The sequence below is a fragment of the Schistocerca piceifrons genome, chromosome 7 (genome assembly GCF_021461385.2).
Source record: "Schistocerca piceifrons isolate TAMUIC-IGC-003096 chromosome 7, iqSchPice1.1, whole genome shotgun sequence".
NCBI lineage: Eukaryota > Metazoa > Arthropoda > Insecta > Orthoptera > Acrididae > Schistocerca > Schistocerca piceifrons.
The window spans coordinates 231305050-231321389 of NC_060144.1; the positions used below are offsets into that span (position 1 = coordinate 231305050).

Sequence of the window (16340 nt, forward strand, 5' to 3'; positions counted from 1 at the left end):
CCAACCATGCATCTGACTGACATTTAGCGCCATATATGAACTATTTAGTGAATATGATGAACAATATACTTATAATGTTTTAATAAAGTGAGATATAATATAAATATAACAATATTTAAGCCATATCAACTAATAGGTGTATACAGTACGTGTCTTATTGTGTTTTATAAATTTTTGAAAATTTGAAAACTTTTACCCATCTGATGTAGTGCACGTGTTTTAATAATAATAACGGACTCACATGAAGTTAGCATTGAGATTTCATTATTTGCCGGTAAATATGAAATAAGCCGGTCTACAATGTAAAGAATTTTACTTGCGTTGCATTTTATGTAATTCTCATGCAATTTTCTTCCCCCCCTCCCCCCCCATGAACCATGGACCTTGCTGGTGGTGGGGAAGCTTGCGTGCCTCAGCGATAGAGTTAGCTGTACCGTACGTGCAAACACAAAGGAGGGGTATCTGTTGAGAGGCCAGACAGAAGTGTGGTTCCCGAAGAGGAGCAGCAGCCTTTTCAGTAGTTCCAGGGGCAACAATCTGGATGATTGACAGATCTGGCCTTGTAATACTAACCAAAACGTCCTTGCTGTGCTGGTAATGCGAACGGCTGAAATCAAGGGGAAACTACAGCTGTAATTTTTCCCGAGGGCATGCAGCTCTACTGTATGGTTACATGATGATGGAGTCCTCTTGGCTAAAATATTCCGGAGGTAAAAGGGTCCCCATTCGGATCTTCGGGCGGGCACTACTCAGGAGGACGTCGTTATCAGGAGAAAGAAATCTGGCGTTCTACGAATCGGAGCGTGGAATGTCAGATCCCTTAATCGGGCAGATAGGTTAGAAAATTTAAAAAGGGAAATGTATAGTTTAAGTTAGAAATAGTGGGGATTAGTGAAGTTGTGAGGCCGGAGGAACAAGAATTCTGGTCAGGTGACTACAGGGTTATAAATACAAAATCAAATAGAGGTAATGCAGCAGTTGGTTTAATAATGAATAAAAAAATAGGAGTGCGGGTAAGCATAGTGAACGCATTATTGTGGCCAAGATAGACACGAAGCCCACGCTTAACACATTAGTACAAGTTTATATGCCAACTAGCTCTGCAGATGACGAAGAGATTGGTGAAATGTATGATAAGATAAAAGAAATTATTCGGATAGTGAAGGGAGACGAAAATTTAATAGTCATTGGTGACTGGAATTCGATAGTAGGAAAGGGAAGTGAAGGAAACGTAGTAGGTGAATATGGAATGGGGGTAAGGAATGAAAGAAGAAGCCGCCTGGTAGAATTTTGCACGGAGCATTAACTTAATCATAGTTAACACTTGGTTCAAGAATCATGAAAGAAGGTTGTATACGAGGAAGAGACCTGGAGATACTGGAAGGTGTCAAATAGATTACGTAGTCTTAAGACAGAGATTTAGGAACCAGGTTTTAAATTATAAGACAATGTTGACTGGAATACTCTCTTTCAAATTCTGAAGGTGGTGGGGGTAATATACAGGGAGCGAAAGGCTATTTACAATTTGTACAGAAACCAGATGGCGGTTATAAGAGTCAAGGGGCATGAAAGGGAAGCAGAGGTTGGGAAGGGAGTGAGACAGGGTTTTAACATATCCCCGATGTTACTCAATCTGTATGTTGAGCAAGCAGTAAAGGAAACAAAAGAAAAATTCGGAGTAGGAATTAAAATCCATGGAGAAGAAATAAAAACTTTGAGGTTTGCTGATGACATTTTAATTCAGTCAGAGACAGCAAAAGACCTTGAAGAGCAGTTGAACGGAAGGGACAGTGTCTTAAAAGGAGATTATAAAATGAACATCAACAAAACCAAAACGAGGATAATGGAATATAGAGCAATTAAATCAGGTGATGCTGTGTGAGTTAGATTAGGAAATTAGACACTTAGAGTAGTAAATGAATTTTGCTATTTGGGGAGCAAAATAACTGATGATGGTCGAAGCAGAGAGGATATAATATGTAGACTGGCAAAGAAATCATTTCTGAAGAACTGAAATTTGTTAACATCGAGTATAGGTTTAAATGACAGGAAGTCGTTTCTTTAAGTATTTGTGTGGAGTGTAGCCATGTATGGAAGAGAAACATTGACGATAAATAGTTTAGACAAGAAGAGAACTGAAGCTTTCGAAATGCGGTGCTACAGAAGAATGCCGAAGATTAGGTGGGTAGACCACATAACTAATGAGGAGGTATTTAATAGAATTGGGGAGAAGAGAACTTTGTGGCACAACTTGACTAGAAGATGGGATCGGTTGGTAAGACATGTTCTGAGGCATCAAGGGATCACCAATTTAGAATTGGAGGGACACGTGGAGGGTAAAAATCGTAGAGGGAGATTAAGAAATGAATGCACTAAGCAGATTCAGAAGGATGTAGGTTGCAGTAGGTACTGGGAGATGAAGAAGCTAGCACAGGATAGAGTAGCATGGGGAGCTGCATCAAACCAGTCTCTGGACTGAAGACCACAACAACAACAAGCAAATTTGAAGTGGTTTACTTTCCTTGTAGGTGGCACCATGTAACCAACCGATGTGTCCCCCATACAGCCTGCCTTCCGCAAACAGTAGTATTCAATGAACTGTGGGTGAAGGCCGATCAACAGGGACTTACATGCTTTGAGTGAAAATAATAGTGGTATGTAATATACAAACCATATGAGTTAAGCCATTATTTGTAACGTTTTATGACATAATCTGATTATTTATTTCTTGTATTCTTAGCATTGAGAATAGCTAGCTTCTAGCCGAAATCTAGATCCGCATAATAAAATTTAAAAATTGCTGCATCTATAATTTACAAGTCAATGTAACAGTCGCTGAGTGCAACGGCATTCCGAATGGAACGTTACCTAATATATGCTTACGCTAAACATCTAGACGACATAACAGCACCTTATTATGGCGAGAATAACTGAAGTAAGCTTTTCGCTTATTTGTAATATAGCTTGCATAGATTTGCGTCATATCAGTAATCTTGGCTCTTTTGTAAAGTCTCTAGAGAAGTTTGGCGTTAAAGACACAAAGACTTTCACACATAAAATGAGACGGAAATTTGCATTTATTACAGCAGTAACATTCTTATCGATATACAATTATTTTATGATTCATACTTTACGTGATTTCCTGGGGGTTTCAGAAATATATCTCGTGAATGACATATGTATTGTTATAGTTCATGGTTATAAGGAATTAATGGTTTACGGTATTTTTAAATTATTGATTTAAAAACATACCTCTTGTAATAACGTAAGCCCATTGCTAGTGCGCACAGTATCGCCCGTCTCTCAACAATTGCAACACTGGAACCCATCACTAAATCTTCAGTTTATACTAGAGTTTCATTCAAAAACAAATTCATGCAGCCAGTGACGAAAAACACGACCGCAAACACAATACACAAATCACAACGTCTATGCAGAACCGTGTAAATCAGGTGCATTATTCATTCAAGCTCTCACTTTTCTTGAAATATTACCATAGGTTCCGTATCTCAAAACACTTCCATATCTCAAAACACTTAGTTTGGGATCCTCAGTGTTTGGAACAGCCTGTGATTGACAGAATGCCAACTGGTTGCTTCCATCATTATCATCACCACTGTATACTGAAACACTGAAAAATATTACAGTTTACCTTAACTTAATATTATGGGGACGTTAAGTATCTCATGTGGTAGCATAACATCAAGAACAAAATATTGTTAAGTGCCAAGTAATGCTATAATGCTGTCTCTGGGCACTAAGCAAACAAATCACGTTAAATGATACTTATGTAGCGAGGTTATAACTAATGTGGAGATACTGAGGGGTTACTACCGTTATATTTTCCGGTCGCAACTCTCTCACCTGTTGAATCTAGCAGTCAGGCGTACTAGATGTGTGGCCTGCCAAGCAAGTGCTTTTAATATTTGTGCATAGGAAATGTTAATATGACTTATCGTAGCCACTGTTACTGTACCTTGATAGCAAAGCCATATCGTCCAACTATTTTTCTATAATCTTTTCTTTTTAACTATCTCAGCAGAATGGAATTAAATGCTGACTAATAAACTTTAAATATGGCCCCGTCTGTAACCATTTCCGCCGGACTCACTCCACCTCGGCGAGACCACATTCCCATTCTAGTGCATTCATTTTAATCAGAGGTTGACTATTCCAGTAATAGGGAGCTTATGGCAAAAATGGCTACCCTGTACTGAGTGATCATGACCAACATTTTGTTCCATTTCTCCTCTTTTACTTTCTGAGATTCTACCACCGCAGTGATACAAAATTTCCTCCAATACATTTAAACATAAAAGAAAACAACGAATTCTCTGCCCAGTGTGCATGATATTATGCACACATTTCAATATCCTATGGTCTCTTAACGTTTTTCCTTATTACTATAGTGCACTTGCTGTATTGGTACGGATATCCACTACCACTACTCTCTCTCTCTCTCTCTCTCTCTATTTCTCTCTTTCTCTCTGACTCTCTCTCTCTCTCTTAAGCTCATTCATTAATAACCTAGAGAATTTACTAACGGTCTGGCTATCACAAGAAAATTCTTGCTTTTTGGTACAGTACTTGTAACTAAGTCACCACAATCTAATTACACAGATTAAACCTGTAAGATAAAACAGTACAACCGACTTTCGCCAGTACGTATCACATCTTCCCCACGACGCAATTTCAATCCAGCTTAACAAGTCACAGACCTTAGGATTGAATCTGACACGTAACCTTTCCTACAGACCTACCACATACTCTGGAGGATTTATGCTCGTCTCCCACTGGAATGTAACCCTCATTGTGTTCCTGGGCAGATGGCTAACTCACCTTTTTCTCTCCCAGAGTATCAAAATTTCTAACTTGCTTCGCAAGAATGTAATTAATAACGGTGATTTTGGTATCATGATTACTTAATTATCTCACACACGGATCCTCAACTGAATGTTTGCACAAGCACTTCTGTTTTCCATTGTCTCTTGGTCAGATTGAAACAGAGTCAATACTCATCATGTGCAAGTGCTTGTTCCTAATTCAAATTCTGCACCCGCAATTCTTGGCATAAGTTTACACACGCGAGTACCTCAGCTTAAAATTATCACACGTGGATTCATTGTGACCGTTGGTCGCTTCCAAAGAATCGCTAGTTCCCCATGCCTACCTTTAAATGAATTTCCCACCAAAAAGTTTTGTTTCCGTCGGTATTCTGAAAACGGAAATCATTATTTCTAGCTACTCTTAAATATTCCACATGCATACCATCCCTATATTCTTTAGTTTTACGGAGCACACTGAAAATAGGTGTTTCAACTGCAGGAACCAGCGACGGAGTGTCGAAACTTGCCTGTTCACCAGGCCACCCCACGCTTCTTCAGAAGTGGGGGAGGATACTGTTACTGTATTGGTCAGCCACACTCCAGGCCCTCTAGTACTCTGGAATACTTCCTTTCCTTCTTTCTACGCAGCTTCACTGTGTGGTTGATGATGATGGCGTCCTCTTGGGTAAGATAAGGAAACAAAAGAAAAATTCGGAGTAGGTATTAATCCATGGAGAAGAAATAAAAACTTTGAGGTTCGTCGATGGCATTATAATTCTGTCAGAGACAGCAAAGGACTTGGAAGAGCAGTTGAATGGAATGGACAGTATCTTGAAGGGAGGATATAAGATGAACATCAACAAAAGCAAAACGAGGATAATGGAATGTAGTCGAATTAAGTCGGGTGATGCTGAGGGAATTAGATTAGGAAATGAGACACTTATAGTAGTAAAGGAGTTTTGCTATTTGGGGAGCAAAATAACTGATGATGGTCGTAGTAGAGAGGATATAAAATGTAGACTGGCAATGGGAAGGAAAGCATTTCTGAAGAAGAGAAATTTGTTAACATCGAGTATAGATTTAAGTGTCAGGAAGTCGTTTCTGAAAGTATTTGTGTGGAGTGTAGCCATGTATAGAAGTGAAACATGGACGATAAATAGTTTAGACAAGAAGAGAATAGAAGCTTTCGAAATGTGGTGCTACAGCAGTGTGTTGAAGATTAGATGGGTAGATCACATAACTAATGAGGAGGCGTTGAATAGGATTGGGGAGAAGAGAAGTTTGCGGCACAACTTGACTAGAAGAATCGATCGGCTGGTAGGACATGTTCTGAGGCACAAGGGATCACCAATTTAGTATTCGAGGGCAGCGTGGAGGGTAAAAATCGTAGAGGGAGACCAAGAGATGAATACACCAAGCAGTTTCAGAAGGATGTAGGTTGCAGTAGGTACTGGGAGATGAAGAAGCTTGCGCAGGATAGAGTAGCATGGAGAGCTGCATCAAACCACTCTCAGGACTGAAGACTACAACAACAAACCAAAGATGACCAGGGAACTGTCTCAAAGATAATTACAGATTCTACATCCACTATCTGTAGTCAGCAGACAACAAACCATTCAGTCATTTCTCAAACATCGCAGAACTGTATATGGGGGTCTATTTTTGAAGGAAGTGCACATACTAATAATCAAATATAGGAATTTCCCCTCTTTTCTACATCAGTATCCAGTTACAGTGTATTGAATAAAATTCTGTTACCATGAAACTGCTGTTCTGACAAGACCAACGAAGTATGTTGTTCTACAACGGGTATTCCCGTACCCAATGAGGAAAAATTTTTGTATCTCGGGTAGTACTGTACCCTTTCAATACCTATTCAGGTCCAGTGGGGGCTCTAGTTACCGCATGGCATCGAAACTTGGTAGATATTTTAATTTATTAATTTGAAAACGATTTACATTGGAAAACAAATTGGTTCCATTTGTGGCCATCAGGTGCAAATCTGGCGCTGTTCACTGTTTGCATGAAGGTATGACATGCGTATTGTCCTTTGACAAACCGTAATGCCAGTGAACAGTATTGCTATAGAGAAGAGAGACCGTGAGCTCTTGGTGAAAGGGTTGTATGTAAACGGCAGCAATTACAGTGCTGCATTGAGGGAGCACTGCCGACTGAAACGTCTGAGCAGAGGCCCGATGTCATTAAAAGCTCTAATGGGTTAGCGTGGTGTGGCATTTAGAAGAGGAAGGGGTTCTGCCCCGGAACAAGGTGGCCTTTGCATCTGGAGTGGTGAATACTTAGATCATGCAAATATTTTATACTTTGGACTGCTGTTACAATACTATGTTGAGCGTTTACCAGTGAGCGAACACTTTTGTGAGTCTATTCTGACGTACGCTGAATGTAATCTTAAGCCATGGCATGTGAAGTTTATGGCTTTTATATCAAATTTATGTATGAAGAGAACCATTAGGCTTCAGTTAATGTCATTTACCACTTTGTGATGTAACAAGGACCATTCCCCCTGAAAAATATATTTTTATAAATACTGAAACTTAGGTCGAGGGCTAAATAAACCTATGATTTGCAAGTGGTTGGCTGATTTTTTTTTCAGCCTCTTCAAACAAGTACAGTTGCTGATTCGAAGCCATTTTTAAAATTTTCAAGTAAGGAATATTTTGTGGTCTATTTTATTTTAGTACCCATACAAGATCCAGACGGTGCAACAACTGAAACCTCTATCTCTTCATCATCAGCTTGCGATGTCGGCACTTTTACCTGAACTGTCGTTGTCGGTGTTGGTCTGCGGTCGATCCTGATAAGAACAGCCCTGTCACTCAACTGTTCATAGTTCCTTACACTCTGCTCTACCTTTCTATTCATAACGAATCCGACTGCCGTTATACCATTTTCTTCTTCCGTTGATATTACCGTATACTCAACCGACCACAAATCCTTGTATTCTCTTCATTTCACTTCACTGAGCCCTACTGTATCTAGATTGAGCCTTTGCAGTTCCATTTTCTGATTTTCTAGCTTCCCTGCCTCGTTCAAGCTTCTGACACTCCTTGCCGCGACTCCTAGAACGTTATCCTGTCGTTGGCTATTCACTCTTTTTTATCATGGTCACCTCCCCCTTGGCAGTCCTTCCCCGGAGATCCGAGTGGAGGACTATTCCGGAATCTTTAGCCAATGGAGACTTCATCATGACACTTTCAATTACAGGCAACATGTCCTGTGGATACACGTTATGTGTCTTTCATGTGGTTTCCATTGCCTTCTGCATCCTCTTGCCGTTGATCATTGCTGATTCTTCCGCCTTTAGGGTTAGTTTCCCACCGCACGGAGAAGAGAGTGATCTGGACCTCTGTCCGCTCTTCCGTCCTCTTTGCCAAAGCCTTGGCAGAATGATGGTGACGTCTTACGCCGGATCTTCGGCCACAGATACTGATTATTAATCAAAATTTAATCTGTGGCCAGTTTCGAACCAGGGAGCGAGGACGTTTTGATTACTTATCAAAGACGCTACCCCCCCTTTTTTTTCGTTGCATTTGTTCGGTGCGGATGTCCCATGACATCCGTTCAAGTACAGTGTTGATCCGTTGACTCAGTTTTTTTATTACAGAGGGCAGATAACCCTCTGACCGAACACGCTGAGCTACCGTGCCGGCACCACTAGAACGGGAATATGTCCAGAGAAAGAAAACAATATTTTTCTGGGGTAGGTGAGGAAGTTCGTATTCGCCATACTTCGGATACTCTCTGATCTTGGATGAAATTTCCTAACATGGGTCCTCAGTTTCTTTGCCCAGCAATTGGCCGCGGGTTTTTCTGCACCCTGCTGAAACATTTCAAAAGATACCATATATATTTATAATCCGAAACATTTCTTCTACTATAAATTACAGTTTTTCTGTGTGTAGCGGTCTTTTAGCTGGTACAGTACTTAAGGTGTAAAAATTACACACTTTAAGAGACATACAATCATACAAATTGCTAGTAGGAGGTGAAATGTCATACTGGCTACAAATTACCACAGCAATGCACGTAAGTCGCCTATGAACGGGTGGAGGAACAGCTTAACTCAAATAATTTTTTTACTGTGATGTTTGACTATAACACAAAAGTTTCCTTTGAAGAGTAAATTACAGTTACGCTAAAGTGCCGAATGTGTAAGGAATGATTCTCTATTCTATGAGAAACTGCCTCTTCGTAGAATTTCATCAATATGTAGATTTTCCCAAAGCACTTAAATCATTATTGTGTTTTTAATTTATAATTTGTACTTAGCTAATGTGAGCCACATGTTCCCTTGTAAGGATTGACGACTGTACTTTTCTCGGGAATCAGTGTCGCTAATCATCGGACTCAAGAGTTTCAAGCACCATCGAGATGGGACACTGGAGAGTATCCATCCGGTACTGATAACAAAGCTTCTAACGATACCACTGAATGACACACAGCTTCTCCCAGAAGTTTTCCTCCATACCTCTCCGATAATATCAGTCAGAAACACCTGTGCGTTACAACAGAAGTAATCTCAAAAGAAATCTGCTGATTAATGGTGATAAGAGAAAACTGACTAATGTATTTGCGGTTTTGTAATGATGTTACGAAACCACACTGTAACTACATTATATATATGTAAACCTGCAGTAGCTCACCGAAAGACGCTGGACACTGAGAATCATGAGGCTGCTGACTGTGTTCACGGCTGTGCTCGCCGTTGCTTCGGCACAGACAGCCACTAACCAGTTCCCAGATGACTTCATGTTTGGAGCTGCGACAGCCGCATACCAGATCGAAGGAGCCTGGAATGAAGATGGTGAGTTTAGAAGTATTAGCTGTATTCCACAGCAAAGTAAGAAGGAACAAAAGAGAACTTGGTACTGGAGAAAGCTCCGTTATTATTTCCTTCATAAGCAGGTCCACATACTCAACGTAATTCTTGAGAGCAAAGACCATTTTTAATTTATCCGTACAATGTCAAATTGTTTATACAAGATGGCCTACATTGTATAATGTGTTATATCACATTACGGGCAGTTTAGGCCAGTGGCCACATCCAGATCCCTATTAGAAAATTATTTGTGGGAGAGAGGTCAAGTTTTGGTGTCCCTGTAGAACTAAATAGCTTTTAAGTATCATCGACGCAACTGCTCTTGAAAATTGCCACAGGCATAAATTGGCTAGTAATGTGATGTGACATTAATGCGATGAAGATCATCTTGTATAAACAATTTGACAAAGTTACAGTGTTTATTTAGAATGGTTTTAACATTCAACCGTTCCCTTACGTTCAGTATTTACAACAGCTTGAGTCGTCAATACGTTCCATGTTGTTGCTTGTCCAAAACAAACCCATTTACAAATTTCTATGAAAATACTTATATTACGTATTGCAATGTTCTGGCATGTCTGTACAGGAAAGGGAGAGAGTATTCAGGACTACTTCTTCCACAACTATCCTGAATACATCACAGGAGACACCGGGGACGTCGCCTGCGATTCTTACCACAAGTACCAGGAGGACGTGCAGATGCTGAAGGCTCTCAACGTAAGTACATTTTTCAAAGCGAAGAGGACTTTCCCTGTTTTTTCTCGTGACTGCGACACTATGTTTCTCCTCATTTTATCTTCCATTCATTCGACATAACAAAACGCTGGTGACGTACTTATTAATTTTATGTGCGTATGAGGTGTTCTGCATCTACAGAAAACGGGGCGTAGGTTCGTTTACAGGTATAAGTTGCTTTGGATATACACTTAAAAGTGAACTAAATGTTGCACCTCAATTACGTGGTTCTGTGAAAAAATTCCTTATCAGTTACTAACGAATGACATGCTATTACGCATATAGTACTATGTAAGTTGTGTGTGTAGTTCTTAATTTTCAGTGTTCACTATCGCATCCATCCGTCTATTGAATAACTGCAAGGTAGTCTTGTTGCGTGTTATAAAAATTTCCTTCTCACGTTCTTCATGTCTATCACTGCACGTTTCTAAATTTATTTATAAGTCACTTATTGCTCTTTAGAATGACAAACAATTTTTGACCTTCATTTCATCGAATTTTATGTTATATATCGCAAAGACAAGGAAGATTTACATTAAAGAGTCTCAGCCTTTTTTAGTTTACTAGATAAAGCATAAAAATGTTGTCCACAAATAACGATCTCTGTGAGACAATTTCGCTCTTCTGTGTAGCTGTCTTGTACTGTATTGGTTAATTAGGTGGTTACCATTTCAATGTGTCTTATTTGTTGAGCTCAGTAAATTAATGATCACGTATCAGCTATCTATCAACAATATTTAGCCGCAACTTTTAATACACTGTGTTTGAACAGGCGGACGTATACCGATTTTCGATCTCCTGGGCACGAGTGTTGCCTACCGGGGACGTGGACGTTATCAACCAGGCTGGTATCGACTATTACAACAACCTCATCAACGAGCTACTCGCCAATGGAATACAGCCTCTGGTAAGTAAGAAGTGACAGAATTCACACAGGTAGTAAACTCTCTTGCATTTAAAAGCACCTAATATTAATATATAGCACCCCTGTAACCGATTCCAATACGGAACAAACAAACAATGCTTTTTTTTTACAGCTATGGCAAAATTACCAGGGTACTTCTGACACAGGCAGACAATATGCGAATTTTTTTCCCTGATATATAAATATTAAGGCTGAAACATCTTATCATTTCGGGCTACCTAACTAGGCACAGACCACATGAAACACATCAATTTTAAAAAGAACTGACGAACGATAATTTTGATTGTAACACTTTCGGCACTTCGGATCATGCGTTATGAACATTTCACATAAATATTAATGGGATTTTGATATAAATTAACAGCGATTGTTCCCAGACCTGCTCTGAGAAACGAGTTAGTTCTACATGTCTTTCAGTAAGGAGGTCATAGTGTGCAGGGAGAGCTGGAAGGACATTACAAGAGATTCAGCCATGCAGCTACATGTTTCCTTCCCCGTGAGGCAATGTCCCATTCGGTTCAGTAGAAAGGAATTGAGGTTGGCGAACGACGGAATCCTTAAACTAGAATGGAAGGAGCGAGATTGAACTTCATCCTTCTGAATTTGAATCCAATATGTTAACTACTTTGCCGCTTTCAACAGCGATAATAAAAGCAATGTTAATAGTAAAACAAATATTAGCAGCTGTATAGTGGTGTCAGAGGCCTATAGAAATTTCGTGGTAGTAGTACGTACAACAATAGCGTCTAACAAGCAATAATAATTAACACCTAAAATTGCTTTGCTTATGTAAGTAATAGGCCAATTGTGTAAAAATAAATAGGTGAACCTAGACTTATAAATAACATATTTTCAATAAATGTGGTATTTATTTTAATCTAGTACAATTTACGAAGATTGTGTATGGATATCTTCAGAATTAAAGAAGGTGTTCTCATGTGGAAAGTAGCTGGTTTAAGTCTCGCCCTAGGTTAACACTGTTATAACCGACTGCATGAGTGACACTGGGCAGTTACGTTTCAGGGAGCGTTGTGACTGAGGGGTGAGAGAGGATGGCAGGCTGTTTCCACGGCATGATGAGGTGGCGATCATGTCCCTGTCCCGCAGGAGTGGATTAGTATTTGGTCAGCTGGTAGTCATCGTTTGATGAACTGGCTCAAACACGTGCTGGCACCTTGCTTAGCTGATGTCTGTACTCAGCGCTGGGCCTGCAACAATACCAGTGGTGCGTACTGGGATCTTGCATAGGAAACCCGTCTTCCATGAACGACTGCACCCAGGCGACCAAGGCGAATGGCAAGAGGTCCTTCCAACAAATCATCAGAAGGCTGCAGCTGTTTCCGGGATGCAACCCGCTACCTCCTAGCACGACTCCAACTGCTACTGGTGCGGACCAGCAAACCAATTGTGCTGTGGCATCAAGTCAAGAGGGTGCACTTACTACAGGAAGCAGGGTCGCGAACACACAGCTGCTGCTAGTGGCTCCATCTCTTCTCTTCATCTGCCATAGCCCCTGCGTCATGGTGGTATTGCAGCAAAGCAAGTGCATCGGCTATAAAATCAACAGTTATTTATTATAGATAGCAGTGCATTTGTGGTGCCTATGTGACTGACAGTCCTAGTCATGTACTCAGCAAGACCCCTGAAATTCACATAATGGAGACATCAACTTGCTTCTGCATTCATTACCACTGGCAAGTTACATCTACCAGGGCTAATTCATGGCGCAATAATTTCACAAGTTTGGTGTGTTAACCCAAACAACGGCATGCCAAACTCATTGGCCATTAGTGGGTAGTGCAATGTTACACTCAACTTCTCACAAATTTTACTCTTAATCTGGTAGTGGTGCTACGTACCCGCCCTTCCTCCCTGGAGAAGATACCCTATCGTACGTCTAATATGCAACATAAGTTCCTCTTAAAAACATCTGGCAGTGCAATTTTCAATATTCAATGACTAGATTTGATTTCGAACCCGACATGTTGAATGTCTCTTGATGCTCTTTTGTTTTCTACCCTTACCCCATGTAACAGATCATTAGCTCCTAAGAACCTTTCATAACTTTGTGCTTTTATGCTTCTGTAAAGTTGGCCAATGGAAAGTTGCTCAGGATCTAATAGGGATTCAGTCAAGATAATGGTTGGAATAAGAACAAAGTATTCTCATCGTAAATTTGATCAGTCCTTCAGCTTTATTTCTAATCAGTTGGTGGACTTCTTCCACCTACTCTATTCTGGAAGTGTTACCTCATCAACATTATCTTGTAAGTATTACTGTGTGAGTGTAGTTTGCCCAGCAACTTGCATGGACTGATGTCGGCATCCAGCTAGTATCCAGTACCAGCTAGACCAGGTCAAGCCATGGTCCATAAGAAAACTTCGTTACCCCGAATGATGAGTAAACATTTGCTTAAAATAAAGTATTTTCAATGTTTGTTGGCCCACTCGTAAACTTGCCACATTCTGTCAAAACATAAGCTCTTGACAATTTGCAAACCTTCCCTTTTATTCCATGGCCTTATATCCTCTTATATTCTATGAGATACCATTTTTTTTAATTCACTATATTCCCTGTCTAGGCATCCAGTCTACTGCGATCTGTATTACAACTGGATGAGTCAGCTGGAAGCCTTCCTCCTCAGATAAATGAAGGCTAGGCAAGGCAGAGTTAGAGTCAGTATGGCTCAAGATAACTCAAGGTCACAGTTAGTCATTGTTGCCCTTCCTGACGTTGTTCAACATGCTGCATTAATTGCTGCACAGGGATTACCTCCACTTGAGTGGTTATTAATTGTTTCAGGTAGTGGATGAGGTCTGGTTTCTGTCTTATGGTTCAGCAAGGTTAGGTTCTACCTGGGGAGTATCTCCAGTAGCTCGTCCATCCTGTCCAGTTCGAGCTGTGATATGTTCAAGTGAGTATCTATTGTCATTGTGGCTCGTATGTGGGAAGTTAGCGATCTTATGTCACATGCTGTCCCACTAAATTTAATTTCCCACTGTCGTCCTCCTGCGGGCCTTCCTTGTTCATAGCAAGTCTCTACTTTTATTAATACACTACCATATGATGAATTAATCCAATCCAGACCTCGTTTCTGGAAATAAGGCGTCTCTTGGACCACGCCGACCCCTGTTCTTCGCATCAGTAACTGTGCTGTACATGTTTTGTGCATATGAATCACATGAGCTGAGCAAACTGTAACTTTTCACTCACAGACATGGTTGCAACTTTTCCTTTATCATTACTGCGTGACTGTCTCTCTCTCTCTACTCAGACATCAGCACCACACCACATGTGTTCACCTGCGCCAACTACCCTATGACATCCTATTTTATCGCATACGAGTATTTGGTGCAGCATTTGCGTGACTGCCCAACACTGGGATCATAAACAATGTGTACAATAATACCTGCTCTATCTTCACTTCCGCCTGGTCTATCTTCACTTCCACCAATGCCATATGATAATCAAAAGGGAGATTTTTCCCTCTAAGCTCCACGTCAGTCCCAGCTTTCTCACCCCAGACAGATACCGTTCTTGTCACAACAAGATGAGACCCAAGTGTCCATGTAACATATGATGAACAGCTTCTGACAAGCTCGTCATCTCCACTCTCACGTCCCACATGCGGCTAGTGTTTATGGTAGTCTTGTCATGGTGACTGTGCATCCACTACTTCTACCTATATGTGCCTGACCTCTAATTCACATACCTCATCACCTGCCTTGTCAGCTTCCAGAACACATGCATGTTGTTCAACACTCTACTCTCTAAGCTCGCTAACTGCATGATATGCCAACTTACCCAACGCCTTCACTGCCTTCATGGTCCTGTTTAGTTCCTTTATGTCACCAGCATCTGCTGTTCCACATACAGGCTTCAAAATCCTTTTCCTGATGTCTGCTAAACCATTGTTCTGCCGTCCTAATGAATGTGCAACCATCTCCACTGCTTTCAATCTTTTCTCGCAACTGCCGATGCGCTTTATGCAATTTCTCACTCTCTCCTGACATTTCCCCAAGTACTCACTGTTCTTTGTTAACTGTCACAAACCAAAAAACACCCCCTCCAGTCTCCTTATTTCGTTCTGGAATTCCCATACATTAAATATTAAACTCAATGTCCACTGACGACTAGTAATCACGGGATCATCACACATGGAAAACAGAACTCTTCCCCCCAGGAGTGGATTCCGCAGTGCCTCAGAGTACCCCAGGCAAAGACTTACAGCAATACCATGAGCAACATCTTCCCCATACTTGTCAGTGTATATCAACCTGCGGACAGGGACTGTCCTTCCACCTTAAAACAGACTGCAGTCACCAGTCACCACCTGTTATCAAAGTAAAACAAAAGAAGCATATTCTAAAACAGGACTGCTTCCGGTACCCCAAACACAATATCTTAAGCAATTATTAAGACACACAATAAAACTACGTCTCCCGCTTGCTTGATCTCAGTGTATATTGCACTCCCTGCACTCGTTCATTTACACTTTAACGTGTGCTCCTCCACTACCTCATGTTTGCTTCTCCTCTGTTTCCACCCTTACTATCCTTGAGATCGCCTCCAGACTGTCTCTGAGTGATCATAGACATCCAATACTCTATTGTCGGCCTCTTCAACAATGGTAGCCTAAATCTGACCGAATATGTGGTTTCTATTAGCTGATAAGAATCTTGGTGTCTCATCCCGAATATTTTCGTCTCGTCTTTTGATATATAAGCACTAGACAGTATCACCCACCTCGCACTCTTTGTTGTGGTAACCCTCATATGCATTTGACAGCTGCCCCAGTCTCTCCAATGCCTTGGTGTCCCACTCAGTACGCGCTTCTATGTATATGTGTTAAAACAATGAGATGGGAAAGAGGAAGGGTGATAAAAATCAACACTAATAAAACTCACCTCACTCTGTAGCCAATCGACATAAACAAACTTGCGCACCACGGTGCGGCGGCGCCCCAGTTACCAGCACATACTGAAAATCCCAACAGACCTCACGCTCGCTGCCG

General features: G+C 40.8%; 1 protein-coding gene across 1 annotated transcript in view; it reads left to right on the forward strand.

Moving 5' to 3' along the window:
* Positions 1-9515: 9515 nt before the first annotated feature.
* The window catches only part of LOC124805584 (myrosinase 1-like), a 37553-nt gene continuing 30728 nt past the window's right edge, over positions 9516-16340 (forward strand). Inside the window, exons 1-3 of the mRNA XM_047266150.1 lie at positions 9516-9651; positions 10253-10383; positions 11174-11308. Coding sequence (XP_047122106.1) covers positions 9516-9651; positions 10253-10383; positions 11174-11308 — 402 coding nt within the window. The remainder of the gene's footprint in view (positions 9652-10252; positions 10384-11173; positions 11309-16340) is intronic.